Below are 18,387 nucleotides of genomic sequence, written 5' to 3' on the forward strand. Positions count from 1 at the left end.
ACTCATTTAGTAAAAAAAATATTTCTTCAGCCCTAACCGGTTTGGCTCAGTGGATAGAGAGTCAGCCCCCGAACTGAAGAGTCCCTGGTTTCTGGTCAAGAGCATGTACCTTGGTTGCAGGCACATCCCCAGTAGGGGGCATGCAGGAGGCAGCTGATCGATGTTTCTCTCTCATCGATAGTTCTGACTATCCCTCTCCCTTCCTCTCTATAAAATCAAAATATATATATATTTTAAAAAATATATTTCTTCATTACAAGTTTCACTGGTTGATTTCTCAAATGTTGCCCTCTCTGCCAGGGTCTTTGTGATCTCCAGGAGGCCGCACAGGTTTTGAAGTCAGAAGAAGAGATGACATTCACATAGTCCATGTTTAGAACATTATTTATTTTTATTGAGGACTAAATGTTGGGTAGAGAAAGGAAGATAGTAAAAAATAAGGAATGAATGAGTTGCTTTTTTATCCCAGTTACCAGGAATGACCTTGAGCCAGGCTCACTTTGGTGACAAATACACTGATTTTAATGTTTAACTTGTTTTTACTATTCTACTTCATAGACCCAGTGGGTTCTTTTTATCCTTAGCACCTTCATCATTAATTGCCACATAAATATTCTCCAGCCAGGTAAGCCCTGTACCAAAGTTCCTTCTATTTATGTCAATTGCAGTATCCTAACCTTGTCCTCTTTTGCCTCAACTTTCAGATATCCTTGGAGTTCTGAAAAGCAAAGCTCTCTTCCCACTCATTGCTGGTAAACAAAGTTCAATGGTGCAGCTCCTCCTGTTAGCCACTCTCATCTTTTCTTTTCCAAAACAACACATTAATCCAAAAGCAAACAGTTACTCCATGGTACATTTGAGAAACACACACCCTCCCCTTCCTATCCTGTATTTTCAGACCAGGGATGTGTACACATGTGCTCACAAACACACCCACATAGAGATAGAAAAGATTGGGAGACGGTAATACACATGGACCCTGAACTGTTTTCTTCTGACTGCAAGATATGGGGAAATCTCGGGACCTCTCTTTCGAGAGTGCTTTTCCCGTCTACATGCTGGGTTCAGCTCGGGTCGGCGCAAGCTGCCAATCTAGCAGGACAAGCAAGTCCCATCTCATACTATCCCTCGCCATTTCCTGATGAAGGTACTTTGATTTCCAAAGCAATGATGGTTTGCCGGCAACAGTGACAGCAGTAACCTTTTGGTTTCAATAGGAAATTCAGTGCTTTAACTTTTCTAGTTCTAGAAGCTCTTTTTCTTAGTCCTGTGGAACTTTGATGTATGCATCATCTTAAGTTTTCTGGCACTCATGTATTTAATCACAAGTTAGTGCCTGAAATCATCTGAGGATACAGCTCTTTCCCCAGACATCCATTCTTTTCAAACTGGCCTCCAACAGCGTTTCTTCTGCACATTGCTTCAGTTGTTCCCAGACTTGGAACCTGGACTTAAACACCTGTCACACTAATACAGAGATTCCTTTTCTCCCGCCCCCTCCAGATTCTCACTTTCTGCAATTTCCTCTCTTCATAAGACAGAAAAATACATCTAAACAGAGGTATATAAATTTATTTTATTTCCTCCAGATAAATTCTTCTCCCCTATGACAAGGTATAAAATGGCATATATGAATGATGAGAATTCCTAAATTTAGTTTGTCCCATAAAACTCAAGAAATGGTTCATCCTCACTAATCTCTTAGTTTAAGTTACAACACTTACTGGATATGCAAATAGCAGCAACCATTTTACACTTAGGGAAACGAATGGCAAAGTGATAATCACTTCCTTACATTACAAACTGAGCAAGTAACAGCAAAAAAGACTTACCGCCTTGCAGCCCACTGGGATGCAGTTATGTCAACAGAACCTCATTGCACCCGATTTATTACAGAGGACCCTGGGGAGACCTTAGCTCCCACCTTCCGCATCCCTTCAGGTGACTTAAAGAAACAGGACTTCTATTTAACTACCATGAACAAAATAATTACCTGTACATGATTTCAAAAATGTTAGGTTGTGCTATTTGTCTTCATTCTATGAGGACAAAAAGTAATGCAGTGGGTTGAGATTTGCTACATATTTTCAATACTCAGAGAAAAGTTTTAACCAAAATTACACCAGGCACATTTTGGCAGTTAGCTATAAACCCAGCATTAACAAGCCACATGCCAAAAGATGTTTACTCCTAAGGCCTCGGAGAAAATGGGTAAACAAGGGCCCACATCTAAAGTAGAGCTTCACCTTCCCTCTGATTTGACAGTTGCCATCTCATTCGCTTTTCTTCTCACGCTGGCGTTTTTGGTTGCCTAGGAGTAGGGACTTCTCTCATTAACTCTGCTGGTAGAGGTGTTTTACTGTAGGCTCACCTCTGCCTTAATATGAATTTGGTTGGGTATGGCCTTTTGTCACCTTCCCCTTTTCAGCAGATCTTTGGTGTGCCCTCCCTCCCCCCGGGATACTGAGGAGGGACCTAGGTGATCTGAGCTAAGCAGGCAGGGAGGGGCAGGTTGGTTTTTCCACCCACTCCTTAATCAGCTGGTGGGCGATGGCTAACTTAGGGGGCAACCAGAACGGGAAAGTCCCATCCTGTTGCTGAGTATATGGGCGGTCTCTCTTCAGGGCTGCGACCACCTCATCATGACTAAACCAGGCAGCTGCTTCTAGTTCTCTCAAGTTCACCTGGATCTGAAAGACATAAGGAAAAACAGAATGTAAGACTGGGAGCTACAAAAGTTAGACTTATATGGCCAAAGGTGAGAAAACAGTTCTAGAACTGAGCTATCTTAGAAGGTATTACCTGGGATCCATAGGCTGGGGACAAATCAATTCTAGATATTGCCCAGCAGCAAAAGAGGCATACGTAAGAGATGAGAATTAAATATATTTTTAATAGTAAAAACCCAGAAGTACAAATACTAAAATCTTAAGAGTGGTGAGCATAGAGGGGTAAATTATGAATAATACTTGTTTTGCTTTGTGCCTCAATTGCTTGTATAAACATACAAATGTTTCTCTTCTTTAATGATAATCAAGATCATTGTATCTTTGCAAGAAGCAAAGTAGAACAAACTGAATCCACAGGAAGCTGAGGCAGATTAGATAGTATTCATTCCACAGAAACCAAAACACAATAGACAGACTTGGTAGATAGGGACCACAATGCCATCTGTAAGGGATGCTGTAGAAGATGAGGTTGGATAAGTGCCTTTCAACCAGAAGTCCCTATAATCATTATTATTATGTAATGATAATAATAATCAGTGCTCAACATCCTGATTGACTTGAGCAATAAGATCAATCTTGAAATCAATAATTAAATTTGATATATGATGTGCCTAATCTATGCGAGATGCTCTGTTAAGTCCTGATGATGAAAGGTAAGTTGTCTCGTGACTGAGATAGGTACAAGGAAGGACGGTGACCATGTTGGCACTCCCAGTTTTCGTGGTGATTCTTTTCTTTACGAGATTGAAAATTCCTTAAGGATGTAAACCTTTCTTATGCATCTTTGTACAATCTAGACAGTGTTAAACTAGACGTTGTTTAAGTACCTACTGACAAGCTTAGATGAGGCAAAGGAAATGTCAGAGCATTCGGGAGGCAGCACTTACCTCCGTCTGCCCTGGTTTCACAATTGCATGACAAGCAATCATGAGTGAGCTATTGGGAAAGGGCCAGTGCTGGGATGCAGAGTACTGCAGTCTGTCCACCTCCAATCCCACCTCTTCTGCAACTTCTCGCTGGACAGCCTCTTCCACAGTTTCACCTACAAGCACTCAGATTAATTCAGGACAGCCCTGCAGCAGGAGGGGTGATACAGATGCCCATTTGTGAACGAGCGCAAAACTGGCCCCAAAGCTTCAATGAAAATACTCTTGAGAGAGCCTGAAATCTCTGAGTCTCTCCAACAATGGGAATCAAGTCTAGAGTTGGGTGTTGAACTGCAATACTTAAACCTACTAGGGTAGTTATAACACAAAATAGAGAGGCAGTGGGAGTGGTTACTGCTGCTGTCAGTTTTCATAAAATTATAATGCGACATACCACCATTTGCAAATTTTACCCCAATAGACTGAGAAAACTAATTCTAGTTAATATTATGCACGCTGAAATATTTAGGGAGAAGTGTACTAATGTCTGCAATCTGTGCATCAAAAAATAAGGAGGACTGATGGATAGAGGAATGGATGGACAGATATGTGATAAAGTAAATATAAGAGATTATAGAATCTAGGTGGTGAGTGTATGGGTTTTCACTGTATAGTTCTTTCAACTATGCTGCATGTTTGAAAGTTTGCCTGTAAAATATTGGAAAATTATAATGCCAGGGGCCGTTTTCTTGACATGACAGAGAAGAAGGTGCTTGAGGCTCCAAGCACTATGACAGCAACACAGAGAAATAACTTCTGTCGATATGCTGTCGTGTCTCTGAACTCCTTACCTATGTCACAGAAACCCGCCAGGGCAGAGTACATCCCCTTGGGAAAGGAACTCTGGCGGGCAAGCAGGCATCGAGTCCCGTCTGACACCAGAGTGATCACCACGGGAGCCATCTAGGAAAAGGGGATGGCAACTTAGGCGGGCTATGGCGCCTGGATGGAGGATGAAGGAATGAATCACTAAGGAAAGCCTTGTATCGTACAGGCTCCATCCCCAGGACAGAGCCGCACAGCTTCTTGGACTCCTGTCCTGCAGCAGCACTCACCTGCGGGTAGTAGATGGTCTTACTGGAAGGGCACACACGCTTGCTGCCAGCTACATTCTTCTTGGTGGGCTGCCCACTTCTGCTGCAGAACCGATGAGCATCGTGCCAGCGGAGGAGAGCCTGCGCCTAGGAGTGCGAAGGTGGGCTTGGTTTCGTTTAGAGAGTGTGGGGCTCATCTAGGACAGGGCTGGGCAACTCGGAGGGAAATGCCAGTGCCTTTTCAGTTCCTCTATTCTAAATGGTTTGTTAACTGTCTAAACTTTAAAGTAAGGAAACTATTGAGCATATCCCTCCATCATCTGAAACATGAATAAAAGAAAGTATAGTTTAAGTATATTATGAATTATTTTTAAAAATGTAATATATAAAGTATGAAACACTCCATGTACCTATGACCCAGTTTAAAAATAAAACATTTCCAATATGAAACATTCTAACATGTATTCCTCCTCAATAAAGTTGGGGTGTTCTTGCAAATAAAAAATGTTTAGAGATATCTCTAAATTAAATGGATAATCAAAAGCACTTTAGCAAGTGAAGTGTAAAGCTGTGAGGATGAGTCAAAGCAATAACAAATAATTTCTCATAGGAAAACAAAATGCATGTGACATGCTGTGGGTCACTGAACATGTTTAGGAGGTTGATCGATACCACAGATCGGCATGTCCTGAGGGGAAAGTGTTCCTGATGGCAATCCTGCCAAACAGAAAGAAAGGGACAGGCACTCTCCCCACAGCACAGTGTCCTTCTGCCACGGTCTGTAGGAAGAGCTAGAATCTGCAAAGGAAGAAATCGAGCGTAGCTCTCGCTTGTGCATGCACTTGCCCTCCCGCACTGCTTCGCTATTTCCTATGAGCTGAGGAATCGGCACCTACCGTGGACAGCAAGGAGGCATCCTTCACGTTCAGCCGAAAGAGAGCCTTCCTCAGCTCAATGAAGGACCCCTGGAGCTCCGTCTCCATTTCAGGTTTCTGTAAGGAAGCTAGGAAGTTAGAAAAGAGAATGAAATGAAACACATGTCAAACTGCCTCGGGGCCCCTCCTCAGGTATATCTGTTAGAACAGTGTTTCCCAAACTCGCCTAATAAGACGCAACTAGGAAAAATAAAAAATATACAGATTCTCAGCCCTGGCCGGGTAGCTCACTTGGTTAGAGCGTCATCTCCAATACACCAAGGTTTTGGGTTCAATCCCCGGTCAGGACACATACAAGAATCAACCAATGAATGCATAAATAAATGGGACAACAAATCGATGTTTCTCTAAAATCAAAATATAGGGTGTCCCCAAAAAAGTATACACACTTTAACAGCTGGTAGTTCACATTTTGAAAATGAAATGTATTCTAATAAACACTGCCTTTATAATTATTCAAAGTGTGTCCCCCCAAAATGTATACACACTTTGAATAATTATAAAGGCAGTGTTTATTAGAATACACTTCATTTTCAAAATGTGATAGAAATTAGCTGTTATTGTATATACATTTTTGGGGGACACCCTTTATATACAGGCTTTCAAGCCCCCACGTGGAGATTCTGAACAGCAGGTGAGTGAGGCCAGAAATCTTTATTTTTTAACAAGTACCAGGTGATTCTCATATTCAGGCAAATTTGGGAAACAGCATAGTGCTATTTCACAAGATTATCTTCAGGCAATAAGAACAGTTGTACTAGCCACACACTCTCCCTGGAAAAAAGATGACAGGGGACCTCTAAACTCTCTGAACCTCACTCAGAATCATTACATTTGCATCCACACCCTGAAGAGAGAAGAAAGGTCTGATAGGAGCCATGAGCCTACAGCAAACTGGTTCCCAGATGCAGGTCTGAAGACCCAGAGCGACTTCAAGGTAACATGTTTATTCATTTGCATTGATAAGAGATACAAAAATGATGTCATAAATTTAAAATCGTTTCTTATGAAATATGTATGACATTAAGTGTATAAAGGGACAGAGAATAATACAATGAACATCTTTGTACTCACCATCTACCTTAGAAAGTATTAAAATTCCTTTATTTTCTTTTAAATGATAGTAGATGGTAGTGGGTTTTTGTTTCTTTTCCAGAGAGGAGGGGCAAGGGAGAGAGAGAGAAATGTCAATGAGAAAGAATCATTGATCGGCTACCTTCTGTACTGGGGATCGAGCCGCAACTGAAGCATGTGCCCTGACCGGGAATCGAACCATGACCTCCTGGTTCATAGGTCGCCACTCAACCATGAGCCACGCCAGCTGGGCGATGGTAGTGCCTTTTTATGTTCTAACTTAAAATACAAAGTTGATATTTCTGTATTCCAAAATTTTTTATTTTATTTTACTATCAAGTAAAATCACAAAGTCTGAGAACCACAGGGAAATACCCATTAGGAAAAACATGTACCATTTACAGAAGAGGAGCTATTTAGACCTAGATCCAGAGCAAACCATGCTTCATGTTGTTCGGAGCATCCAATCAGCACAGAATCTTCTATTCTTTGTGCATCCTGTCCAAACTTAGCCAGGAGCTTTTCCAACTCTAAGAAACAAAAGAAGGGGAAATAAAACAAGAGTTTTAATTAAACCAGCAGAGCCATCTTAAACTTACCGGAGAGCAGTAACTCCAGCTTGAAGTAGGTACACCTGGCTTCCAGTCGCTGCCCTGCAGCTCATTAGCTATGTAAACTTGGTCTAATCATTTAACCTCTCTAAGCCTCCGTTTTCTCATCAGCAATCTGAGGAATTTAGACTATAAAAAGAATTCTCTCTGTGTAGCCCTGTATTACTCTATGATTGTATCATGAAAGAGCATATCCCCTACTTCAAAAGATTTTATAGTTAACTTATTATGGCATGGAAAAAAATGTGTCACATTTAATATGGTAGAGACCAAATCAGTTCTATACTTTGATCTCCAGGTTATGCTGTTTTTGTGGGCCAGAGCAGAATAGTCATCTGAGATCCCAGTATGTGTAACGTAAGTGCTGCATTAGGAGAAAACCTACCCTGTGCGTGAACGACTCATATTTATTGATTCATAATACAGCAGAACGTTGCTACATCTCTAAATGTGTAGTGCCTCCGAGGCATCCTCACATTCTTCTGCCGTGCTGGAAGCCACCTATCCAGGTCTCCAACATCCGACCCACGAAGGAAATTCACTGGCAGTGTATTTAGAAGTTAGTCAGTGTAGAGTGACATCATAGAAAACGGACAGTTAGTATCTTGAAAGCCAAATCCCAATAGTTTAAATATCTCTAGTTACATTAATTAATTCACTATTAATTTTGACCCTTCTAGGAGAAATGAAGTCACAATGCAAATCCTGGCCAGTAAGACACTGTGCAACTCCATGGAGGCTGGAAATCACCAGCCCAAGGCAGGGGTTGGCAAGACCTTTTAGGCTTTTAAGCTCTGTCAACTCCTCTGCTCTGCCATTATAATGCAAAAGCAGCCACAGACAATCTACTAGTATAAATGAGTGAGCGTGGCTCTGGTCCAATGAAAATTTACTTACAAAATGTAAGGGGTTCCAATGTGGACAGCAGTTTAGCCTACCCCTGGTTTAAGGCAGTAGTGGTTCATACCATCACTAAATAACAGTTTCCTGGGCAACACAGGTGTATACACGAAGTATTTAATTGGCAGAGGACTTTGAGACAATCTGGACCAGGGGTCCTCAAACTTTTTAAACGGGGGGGCCAGTTCACTGTCCCTCAGACCGTTGGAGGGCCGGACTATAGTTTAAAAAAAAACTATGAACAAATTCCTATGCACACTGCACATATCTTATTTTGAAGTAAAAAAACAAAACGGGAACAAATACAATGTTTGTATTTGCATGTGGCCCGTGGGCCGTAGTTTGAGGACCCCTGATCTGGACTCTAAACTTGGAGGATCCTTCTCAGGGATCAATATGGACGGAATTCTGCTCAGTAGCCCCAGGTTGGTCTACTCTACTGGTTCACTCTGGGCTTACCTAATAGGCTGTGCTGGGGGGGCAGGTACTGATGTTCTGATTGCTGAAGCAAAGGAGCCAGGCTGTGAAAGAGGTAAAATGCTCCCGTCTGCTGGGCTTTTCTACACGCATCATCGTCTTCCTTCAGTTCAAATAAATACCTGTATTTGGGGAAATAAAGCATTACAAAACCACCTTTAGTTACGTGACAGCATTCACCTGTTCCCGCATCCCTCTCCTACCACGCTTATTTCCTCTTATTTATTTACACACTAAATTGCTCTGGGAAGGATTCGAGGTGGCTGCAGGCCATCAGTCCCTCCTTTGTCTTATCTTATTGCATACCTTGCCAGCACTTCTGTGGTTGCACTTACGTTGTACTGTCTGTTCATTTGTCTGTCTCCCCCGAAAGACTATGACCTCCTTACGGGCAGGGTCTGCCTTACTTCTGTATCTCCAGTAATTATGGCTCAATTCCATAAATACTTACTGAATTGAACTTCAAGGGTAATAAATATTTACTGAATTGAACCTCAAGGCACTTTGCCCATATTACACTGTGAAGCAAGAATTTACATGCAGTGGATTGAGAGGAAAACAAGTACAGTGATAAAACATCAACCACAGAATACCTAGAGATGCAAGCAGACTGCATTACTGCAGACAAAGAGTAAAAACATTATACCTTCAGAAACTCGCCTTCGATCTAGGGAAGATAAAGTGCCAATTTTATCTTCAATGCACATGCACCCTTGTTTCAAACATCTAGCTCCCAGGTGGACACCATTTGCTCCATGTCTTTACTGAAGGCACCAAGTGAAGCCATTACTTGTTTTATTTAGTGAGGGTAATATTTTCATTAGCCAAAATAAAAATGCAGAACAGAGAATCTCTATATATATAAAAGGCTAATATGTAAGTGTCCTTCCCTCCATCCGGGTAATGATGTCACATAGCAATGCCCGGCTTCCTCTCCCTAGCCACGACTAGCCTCCTTGCAGTTTCTTCGGCCCAGGAACACAACTTGCTTTATAGCCAGATGCAAACACTTTACACAGTAACCAAATGTCTCTGAAGCATTTTCCTGTGCCTCATCTCATTTGATCCTCACAGAAGTCCTGGAGCAGGTAGATAGGAGACTCGGTGGAATCCTATTTTCTTTTCATTAGCCGGAAAACGGAGATTTAGAAAGTTTAGAAACTTGACCCGACTGAAAAGAAGTAAGAAATGGTGGACCTTGAAAATGACTTCAGGTTTTCTCACTGCACAGAATATAGTCAAACACTGCTGCAGTTAAATATTTTGCCCTTTGTTCTCCCTGCGTGATCTACAATAATAATCCGCTTCGTGTTGATATTTACTGTTGTGTTGCTGACAATTACCTGAAAGAGAAGTTGGGGTGCTTCACTGGGCTGGAAAAAGTTTAGCTACATCAGAAAGCACATATAATTAAGCAAGTTTGTTCTATATCTATCTCAGCCTATCTATATATAGGCTGAGTTCACTCACTCATGCATGATACATATAAAGCTCTCATGCCTATCACGCGTGTGTTTCCATCTGTCATTGTCAATCATGAATTTGGTTGACATTTCTATTATAGAGAAAGGGCGAATAGCGATATTAAAATATTCCAATTCATTTCCTTTCAGTGTGCATGAATTCATGCACCGGGCCACTAGTATTCTATAATTAGCTTCTGTTGTAAAAGAAATCATATGGAAAAAAAAAAAAGAAAAGAAATCATATGGTGGCAAGTTCTAGGCTTTTCTGGTACCCTCATTAAGGGTGGCCTTATTCGAGCCACATGCGGCTCTTTGGCCCCTTGAGTGTGGCTCTTCTTAAGCCTTAGGAGCACCCTAGTTAAGTCAATAACAATGTACCTACCTATATAGTTTAAGTTTAAAAAATTTGGCTCTCAAAAGAAATTTCAATCGTTGTACTGTTGATATTTGGCTCTGTTGACTAATGAGTTTGCCGACTGCTGGTCTAACCTTTTAATAAGAGCCTTGAGAATCAAATCAATGCTCCTATGATGTGGGGGTTCTGGGGAGGGGAGGGGGACTGAATGTGGATTCTCTTTCTGGGCCTTAGGGATAGCCATTCTTGCCTGTTGAAAGCCCTAAAACAGACTCTTGGGTATATGGCATATTTGTCACTTAACCAGGAAATCAGGTTTACAGATATTTTCTGTAGGATCTGCGAGCTTGTGTAACCCCAGTAGGCAGAGTTGACTCAACATGAAAAACCACAAAGCAAAATGATAGACACACCCCAAGCAACATCTTTAGAAACCGTTTCTGACTGCGTGATGAAAGGGCTTACAGTGATCTCTTTATAGACAGAAGCAGAGGAAACCTGAGATTTTAATACTTGTGATATTTTTAAACTTAATATGAATGGCTGCAGCCTCCCAGGGCAGAGACTCGATGTATGTCAAAGGAGAGACATGTGCCACTCAGAAGTTCCCGAACAGAAACAATAGAACAAACACAGCTGCCTTCACGAAAGAACAGCACGAGCGGTACAGCCTGTGCTTTGCCCTAACGACCCTGAAAGAAAACACCGAGGCGAAGGCCGTAAGCCTGGGGCCTCACTGGAACGGGCTGAGGCCCCAAAGTTTCTCACACATTTCTTACTGAGAAACACTATTTTTCAAAATTCATTTTCCCCATTGGTGATAATAGCATGGGAACCATAAAACTAAGATTAAAAAAACTGTTTTTTTCTTATTATAAAAGTAAAAAATAGTCATTCTATAAAAATCAGGAAATACAATCATCAATTTTTTCAAAAAAGGAAATCATTAGGAACCCACCACTCAAATACTGTTCACAGCTTGAAATTCTCCAAACTATTTATTAATATTATGCATCTATACATATTTAGGTCTATTTAGTCAGACCTACTAATTTGTAGCCTTTTTTCTTAAACATATTATCATTTTTACACTGTATTCCTTATTAATAGAATTCTATTCTTTTCTCATGATTTTTTATTTTTAATATATTTAATCACATTAACATACTCATTTTTTAGACTATTCAAGTAATTCTATCATTTTTTGAGAACTGCAAATAAACTAAATGCCCAACAATACTGAAACAAGTATTGCAATTTTGTTGCGTCCTCACCTTGCTCCTGTCAGATCCTAAGCTTGTGTGCCTTTCGTTTTGGATGGGCACTCCCATTGGCAGAGCTTCCTGCGTGGGAAGCAGTGGTTGTGAGTGTTCCCTCCATGGGAGGGTTGCATTTGCTCCTGCCAGGTGCCCCAGAGGTATCAGTCTAGGATACTACTTATATCCATTTCTTCGGTAGGGGGTCTTTGGACCACACCATATCAATGGTGCAAATTCAAACCCCAAAACTGTATGAGAGCAGGCTAGTGATTTCAAATTCATAGATATCAAATTTGCCCAGGCTGAGACAAAGAAGTCATTTATCATTTTCCTGTACTGGTGTAGATTTCTTTTTTCTAGTCTACCTTCCACTGAAGTTTAGTTCTTTGGTGGCGGAGGGTGCCAGGATTGGAGTTATTTACCTTATTTTCAGGAAACGTCATGAACTATTATTCAGTGTAGTTTTTAATGCCATCATATGGGTGTACCATGATTTAATTAACTTCTCCCTGTTCATTCAGCCATTCAACAAGGCTTCAGTGCCTACTATGTGCCAGGTTCTGTCTTGTGCACTAGGGGTACCATAGTGGAAAAGACAAAGTTCCTATCTTACTAGAACTTATATTTAAATAAGTCAGGTATTTTAGATATTATTGGAAATTTATTTAGAATTTTTCCAAGTATAAATAATTCTCAGTGAACATCCTTATATGTACATCTTAATCATATAACCATAATCCTCAATATAGGATTTTAAGAATTTTATAATTTAATGGGCCAAAGATTGAGTAATCAGAGGTTAGGTTGGTTAACTCACCGGGTCTTAGCGACATAGGTTGACAACAGCCGATAGCACCAAAAAGATTTTCTCCTGCAAGCAATTCCACAATACAGAGACATTGTCAGGTCCTTAGAGGAAAGAGGAGTTAAAAAAAAAAAAAAAAAAAAAAGATCATAGTACGCAATTTAAAATAATGAATCACCAAAAGGGTTATACTTTAAGCCAGAATAATATTACTTTTTAAATATTAAGGAAAGAGAAACTGAATAGGAGTCAGATGATCTGGTTTGTAAATTGCATTTCTACCACTAACTAGCTATGGGATTTTAACTTTTCAATACCTTTTTCCTAATTTACAAAATTAAAACCTGTTCTGCCTACCTACTCTGTTGTTATGAGAATCAGCTAGCTATCCACAAGAAATGGGTGCTGTCCTTCCAGATTGGGGAACTGTTGCTGGGAGGTAGCTGGGGAGCTGAGGCCTACATTTCTCTCCTCCCTTGCATGTAAGTAGAGCCAAAACCAATGGAATGTGAGTGGCTGAAGCAGTTAAGAAATGGGGATGCCTTTTCCATTCTCTTTTTCCCCGTCTGTTTGGAAGATTCTAGAATGGCACACCATTACATCCTTGAATCATTCCATGGGAAAAGCCACCTGTCAACCAAACTTCCCCCCGCCCCCCAGCCTTGGACAATTTGTGAGTGAGAAATTAACTTCTACCATATTAAGCCACTGACATTTCAAAGTTTGTTTCAGCAGCTAGCAGAACTCTGATAGACCAAGGAAGCCTGGGAGGGTCTCCAGAGTAATGGAGCCACATTTCTCAGAATATGAAACAGGATGAATCCTATAAATAATAAAAATATAAAATCATGGCCATTAGGGAAGTATTTCAAAAGGCAGCAAAAGCCCTAGCTGGTTTTGCTCAGTGGAGAGAGCGAGCGTCAGCCTGCAGACTGAAGGGTCCCGGGTTTGATTCCAGTCAAGGGCACATGCCCAGGTTACGGGTTCGATCCCCAGTAGGGAGTATGCAGGAGGCAGCCGCCAATGATTTCTCTTTCATCATTGACATTTCTATCTCCCTCACCCTTCCTCTCTGAAATCAATATATATATATTTTTAAAGGCTGCCTTAGATACATGGATCTAAGATATTTTCTATTTTTTTGCATCTCATTGTGAGAGGAAAAAATGCTCTATCTTAAGAATACACAATGGGAGGGGAAAAGAATAAATTCTGTAGAAGGTGGTTCCTTTTAAATTGTATATCAGTAAGCATTTTATTTCCCATGAGAAGTACATTTCATATTAGCAATAGAAGAGGCAAGAAGTTCCACTGAAATGAAAAAATCAGTACAAGTCAAATAACCAGCCACACTTTTAACTTTGCCCAAGGGAAACAAACTTCGACACCAAAGTGCTGAAGACCATCTAAAGCTTAGGCCCACTTCTTGGCTGCATAATTACGAAATGCTGATGACTAATCCTTGGACAGTTTTGGCTAACTTTGTCCTGGACAAGGGTAAATTATATTTAGCAAATGACATTCAACAAAATATTTACTGAGTACTGACTTTATGCAAGGGCCGTTAAGAAATACAAAAAATATACAGGATAAAGTCCTGCCCTCAAGGGACTCTAGCAGGAGAGAGAAAACAAGTAACTTCACAGAAGGCAATATGTGATATGTGGGTCACAAAGCACCCTAGGAAAGTATTAAAGTGATCAGACTTGTGTTATTACTGTAAGAAATGTATTTAAAGTCAATATTTCTGCCTCATATGCAGCTCTGAGAATTAATAAACATTCCTTTCACCTAGAAATTCCACTTCTAGGAATTTATCCTAAGAAGAAAAGGCTATGTATAAGAATGTTCACTGAAAATTATGACAGAAAGGAATAATACACAGCTGTTAACATAACAGTGGAAGGCTATATATGTAGTAAGAGGGGAATATACTCAGAATATATTACGTAAGAAAAGCAAGTAGTTTTTGGTTGTTTTAGCCTCATCTAAATAATTTATAAAGAAAAGGCATATACATATACATACCAGAATACATAAATTAGATACGTATTTATTTATATTTTTAAATATATTTTATCGATTTCAGACAGGAAGGGAGAGGGAGAGAGAGAGAAACATCAGTGATGAGAGAGAATCACTGATTGGCTGCCTCCTGCACACTCCACACTGGGGATGGAGCCCGCAACCCCGGCATGTGCCCTGACTGGGAATTGAACCATGACCTCCTGGTTCATAGATTAACACTCAACTGCTGAGCCACGCCAGCCAACCTTTATTTATATTTTAAAAGTGACTAGAAGTACACATATCAAATGGTTATCAGTGACTAATTTGGTAGAATGGAATGAAGATAGAGATTGAAAAGGGTACCTGTAAGTTTTACTCTATACATTCCTGTACTACAAAAATTTTAACCAGTGTACATACTCCTTTACAATCAAATAAAGTATAATAAGTAATAATTCCCGGGACTAACTGCACAATGAGGCTATTTCCAAGCCACTGTTTCTAGTAAGTACCTCATCACATTCCCCAACTCACACACCCTCCCAGAGCCAAAAGGAATTCCTTTGATAAATTCTTTGAATCCTGAAAACTGTAGAAGCTTCTTGGTTGTAGTTATGACTACCAGCTAATCTGTGTGGCCCACTGCACTTGACTGCCTGATGTTTTGCCTACTTCCTGCCCCTTGTGAAGTATCGTGACCTGCTGACTCATGGGATGACCTGCTGACACAAGGGATGGGGGTTGCAAAGCCTGTAGAAAACATGGTAAAGTTCTTAATGTAGCTTTGAAGAAAATGTCAGTAATCAAGAGGAAAAACAGACTTCTTTTAATAGAGAATTGTACCTTGATTGGTACAGTCATAAGCCTAGTAGATAAAGATTAAGTCTAATTCCTTTTCTAAATGGGCCCTTATGTATTTTTTAACTTTATTTTTTCTTGTAATTTTCATAGACATCTTACATAAAAGCAGTATAGAGACTATTTAAAAGTCAAAGAAGCAAAAATGATTTTCTTAAAATTCAGTTTTAACTGTATTTTTCTCTTTTAAATAGATCATTTAAATTACAAAATTAATATCACTACTTATGGGACACCTGCAAAACAGAATTGTGAGAGTACCCATAATATCATCACATAAATGTAACTTATAATTTAATATGTATTTTCTAGTCTTTTGTACACATACAATTTTTACATCTTTATAGTCAGAGTACACTTTTTTTTCAACTTGCTTTCATGAAACATGATATAAGCAGTTTTCTATGTTTTTATAAAAGCTTCATAATTTTTTGGCTACATGATATTACTTTCAAGCATACTCGCACTGATTTTGCTAAACACTCCCCCGATTTTAGACATTTAGATTGCTCTGATTTTAAATTACCAGAAATACCACCTAAATACCTCTGTGCTGATATTTTCAAGTTCTTTCTTTGACATAAGTTACCCCAAGTAGATTTATTTTAAAACCAATGGTCTTTCTACACATTATCACACTTAACAATATTCAATAGCATTCGGTTATAAAAACACGTTTCTATTTCTTTGATCACTATAGACCAGCGGTCACCTAAGACCATCGGAAAACACATATATAATTACATATTGTTTTTGTGATTAAACACTATGCTTTAATTATGTTCAATTTGTAACAATGAAATTGGGGGTCACCACAACATGAGGAACTGTATTAAAGGGTCTCAGCATTAGGAAGGTTGAGAACCACTGCTATAGACCTTGAAAGTGTTTTCAGATTTAGTAGTCTTTTTTCTACTTTTGTAAAATGTCTGATGTTCTGTGCTCATTCATTAATTGTGGTTTCACTCTGCATTTGATCATTCTAATTTTTTAAAATATTATAGTACATGTGCAGTGTATTCCACAATTTGATCACCAAAGTGCACTACAGGAACCAACTGCTATATGTATTGTCTTTCTCTGTGAAGTAGTCATTCAGACAGAACCTCAGTATAAACAAACAAACAAAGGTTATTTTAGCAGTCAGGAGGCTATGTGAGATTGTTTTAGGATGAAAATATAATTTCGTCCTATACTATTCAGAAATCTAGTGCAGGAACAATTTGCTATTTTCTTTTTCTGAAATATTTGTGATTTTTCACTATCTTTTGTGGGGGGGGGGGGGGGTTTCAGTGTGATGCATAATTCAAAGTGTATTGGCCCAGGGGCTCAGATTTAGTAAACATGCTGCCATACTCACATCCGTCTACTCAAATGCCACATCACAAACAGAGTAACTGTTATTGTTGAATTGGCAACTGTCGTCATAGTTTAATGCCTGACTGCACACTGAGGATAAATGTTCACTATTCACAAAATACAGGGTGAGGCAGACGGAGGTTTACAGTGGTGAGTCCGTGAAACACGGTTTGTTCTTGTGTTATTATTTATTAATTATTGTGTTATTTCCCATACAAACAACTGTAAACCTACCCTTGCCACTCCTTGTACTTTTGGCAGCACCATTACTTTACATGGCAAGCTTACCAGTAGGACTGCCTTCTGTTTTCACAGTACAAATGCGTGTCTCCAAAGCCAGGAGGGAACGGCGAAGTGAGCAGTGGAGAGACGCGAGTCCTTTTATTCCTGGCTCTCCCACTGGCCGACTTTGGGACCTGGGGCTCTCACCTTACTTGTGGGCTTGGTTTTGCAAAGTCTTACTTCTCACAGGGGAAGGAGAGACTCTGGATCTCAGGTGAATTACAACGATGTCAGCTTTTGCATATTCTCAGGTTTGTTAGACTGTGAAATGCTTCAAGGTTAGGGTTGTGCCTTCCATTCTCTACAGCAGCTAGCACAGTGTAAATACACTATACACCAATGAAGAAGGAATGAATGAATGCATTTATCTCATTTTACAGGAAGACAAAGCTTTGAGAAGTTGGCCAATCTGAGATCACAATCTAGGGAGCAGCAGTCAAACCCAGGGGCTATCTGGCTCTAAAGCTCATCTTTTTTTTTCTTCTTTTTCTTTAATTTTTATTGTTGAAAGTATTACCTATGTCCCCTTCTTCCCCCCATATTATTTATGTTTTTAAATACAAATACTGATAGAGATAAAAGGTAATATTGTTTTTACTGAAAACTATTAAACGAGGAGGCAAATCCCCCTGTAATGAAAGATTCACACATTTCTCATCCTGTTCATCTTAACATCGGAAAGATGCATTTGTAAAGCACTGCAGCATGACAAAAGCCCCGGGACCCGCTGGTTCATTTGCCAAGAGGCCGGGCTCCGCGGTGTTTGCAGAGTCTGTCTCCTCCTGACAGCGGACGGGCCGGGATGGGCTGGGACAGCAGCAGAACCAAGGAGCCGCTGGGACACAGGTTTCGCGGTCTCTCAGACCAGCTTTCTTTTCTGAACCCTAATTTACTTCCTGAAAACTAATGTTTCCTCCCTTAATTCAAAAATAATCCAGGCACCATCAGAGAAGTTAGCAAATTCCATTTTTAAGTGACTCTCCAAAACATTAGTACGTGTAGTTAGTAAGAGAGCGCTACAGGTCATGATGCAAAGCTGTGGTCATTCCTGGTTTCTGTAAGAAGGAGACGGGGCTAAGCTAAAATGGCAAAATGCTGTAACAGAGGTTTTTCCGATCCTGATTATGCCTCTTGCACTTAGAACCGGAACAGTGTCGTCCGGCTGTACTCACTCCGAGCTGGGGTGGGGGTGCCGTCCTAGGCCTCAACAATCAGCAGAAACCAGGAAATTCCAAGTGTTCCCGGGAAGTTGCGCTTCCCCAGCCCAGAGGGACCGTGGCTGCCTCTGCCACACTTCCCAGAATCCT

The 18,387-nt window shown here is 40.2% G+C and overlaps 1 protein-coding gene across 7 annotated transcripts; it reads right to left on the reverse strand.

Moving 5' to 3' along the window:
• Positions 1–366: 366 nt before the first annotated feature.
• NUDT13 (nudix hydrolase 13) lies at positions 367–18,387 on the reverse strand. 7 transcript variants are annotated; one of them, XM_059662406.1, is made up of 9 exons: positions 18,253–18,387; positions 12,584–12,675; positions 8,669–8,808; positions 7,094–7,228; positions 5,586–5,692; positions 4,711–4,836; positions 4,447–4,558; positions 3,617–3,771; positions 367–2,690 (listed from the first exon to the last, which is right to left on the reverse strand). In XM_059662406.1, the coding sequence occupies exons 2-9, from the start codon at positions 12,664–12,666 to the stop codon at positions 2,490–2,492; spliced, it is 1,059 nt and encodes a 352-aa protein (XP_059518389.1). In that variant the 5' UTR covers positions 12,667–12,675; positions 18,253–18,387; the 3' UTR covers positions 367–2,489. The 7 variants fall into 7 exon arrangements, with proteins under 7 accessions (XP_059518389.1, XP_059518390.1, XP_059518391.1 ...); XM_059662407.1 differs by having other exon boundaries at positions 18,249–18,375; XM_059662408.1 differs by lacking the exon at positions 18,253–18,387 and adding an exon at positions 17,087–17,785.

The sequence above is a fragment of the Myotis daubentonii genome, chromosome 13, assembly GCF_963259705.1.
Source record: "Myotis daubentonii chromosome 13, mMyoDau2.1, whole genome shotgun sequence".
Classification (NCBI taxonomy): Eukaryota; Metazoa; Chordata; class Mammalia; order Chiroptera; family Vespertilionidae; genus Myotis; species Myotis daubentonii.

Coding starts and splice junctions, on each gene's coding strand:
- NUDT13 (XM_059662406.1), bottom strand. CDS start 12,666: ATGTCTCTGTATTGTGGAATTGCTTGCAGGAGAAAATCTTTTTGGTGC. Junction 5,693..7,093: donor TAGCTCCTCTTCTGTAAATG/GTACATGTTTTT, acceptor CTAACTTCCTAG/CTTCCTTACAGAAACCTGAA. Junction 4,559..4,710: donor AGACCATCTACTACCCGCAG/GTGAGTGCTGCT, acceptor CCCTTTTCCTAG/ATGGCTCCCGTGGTGATCAC.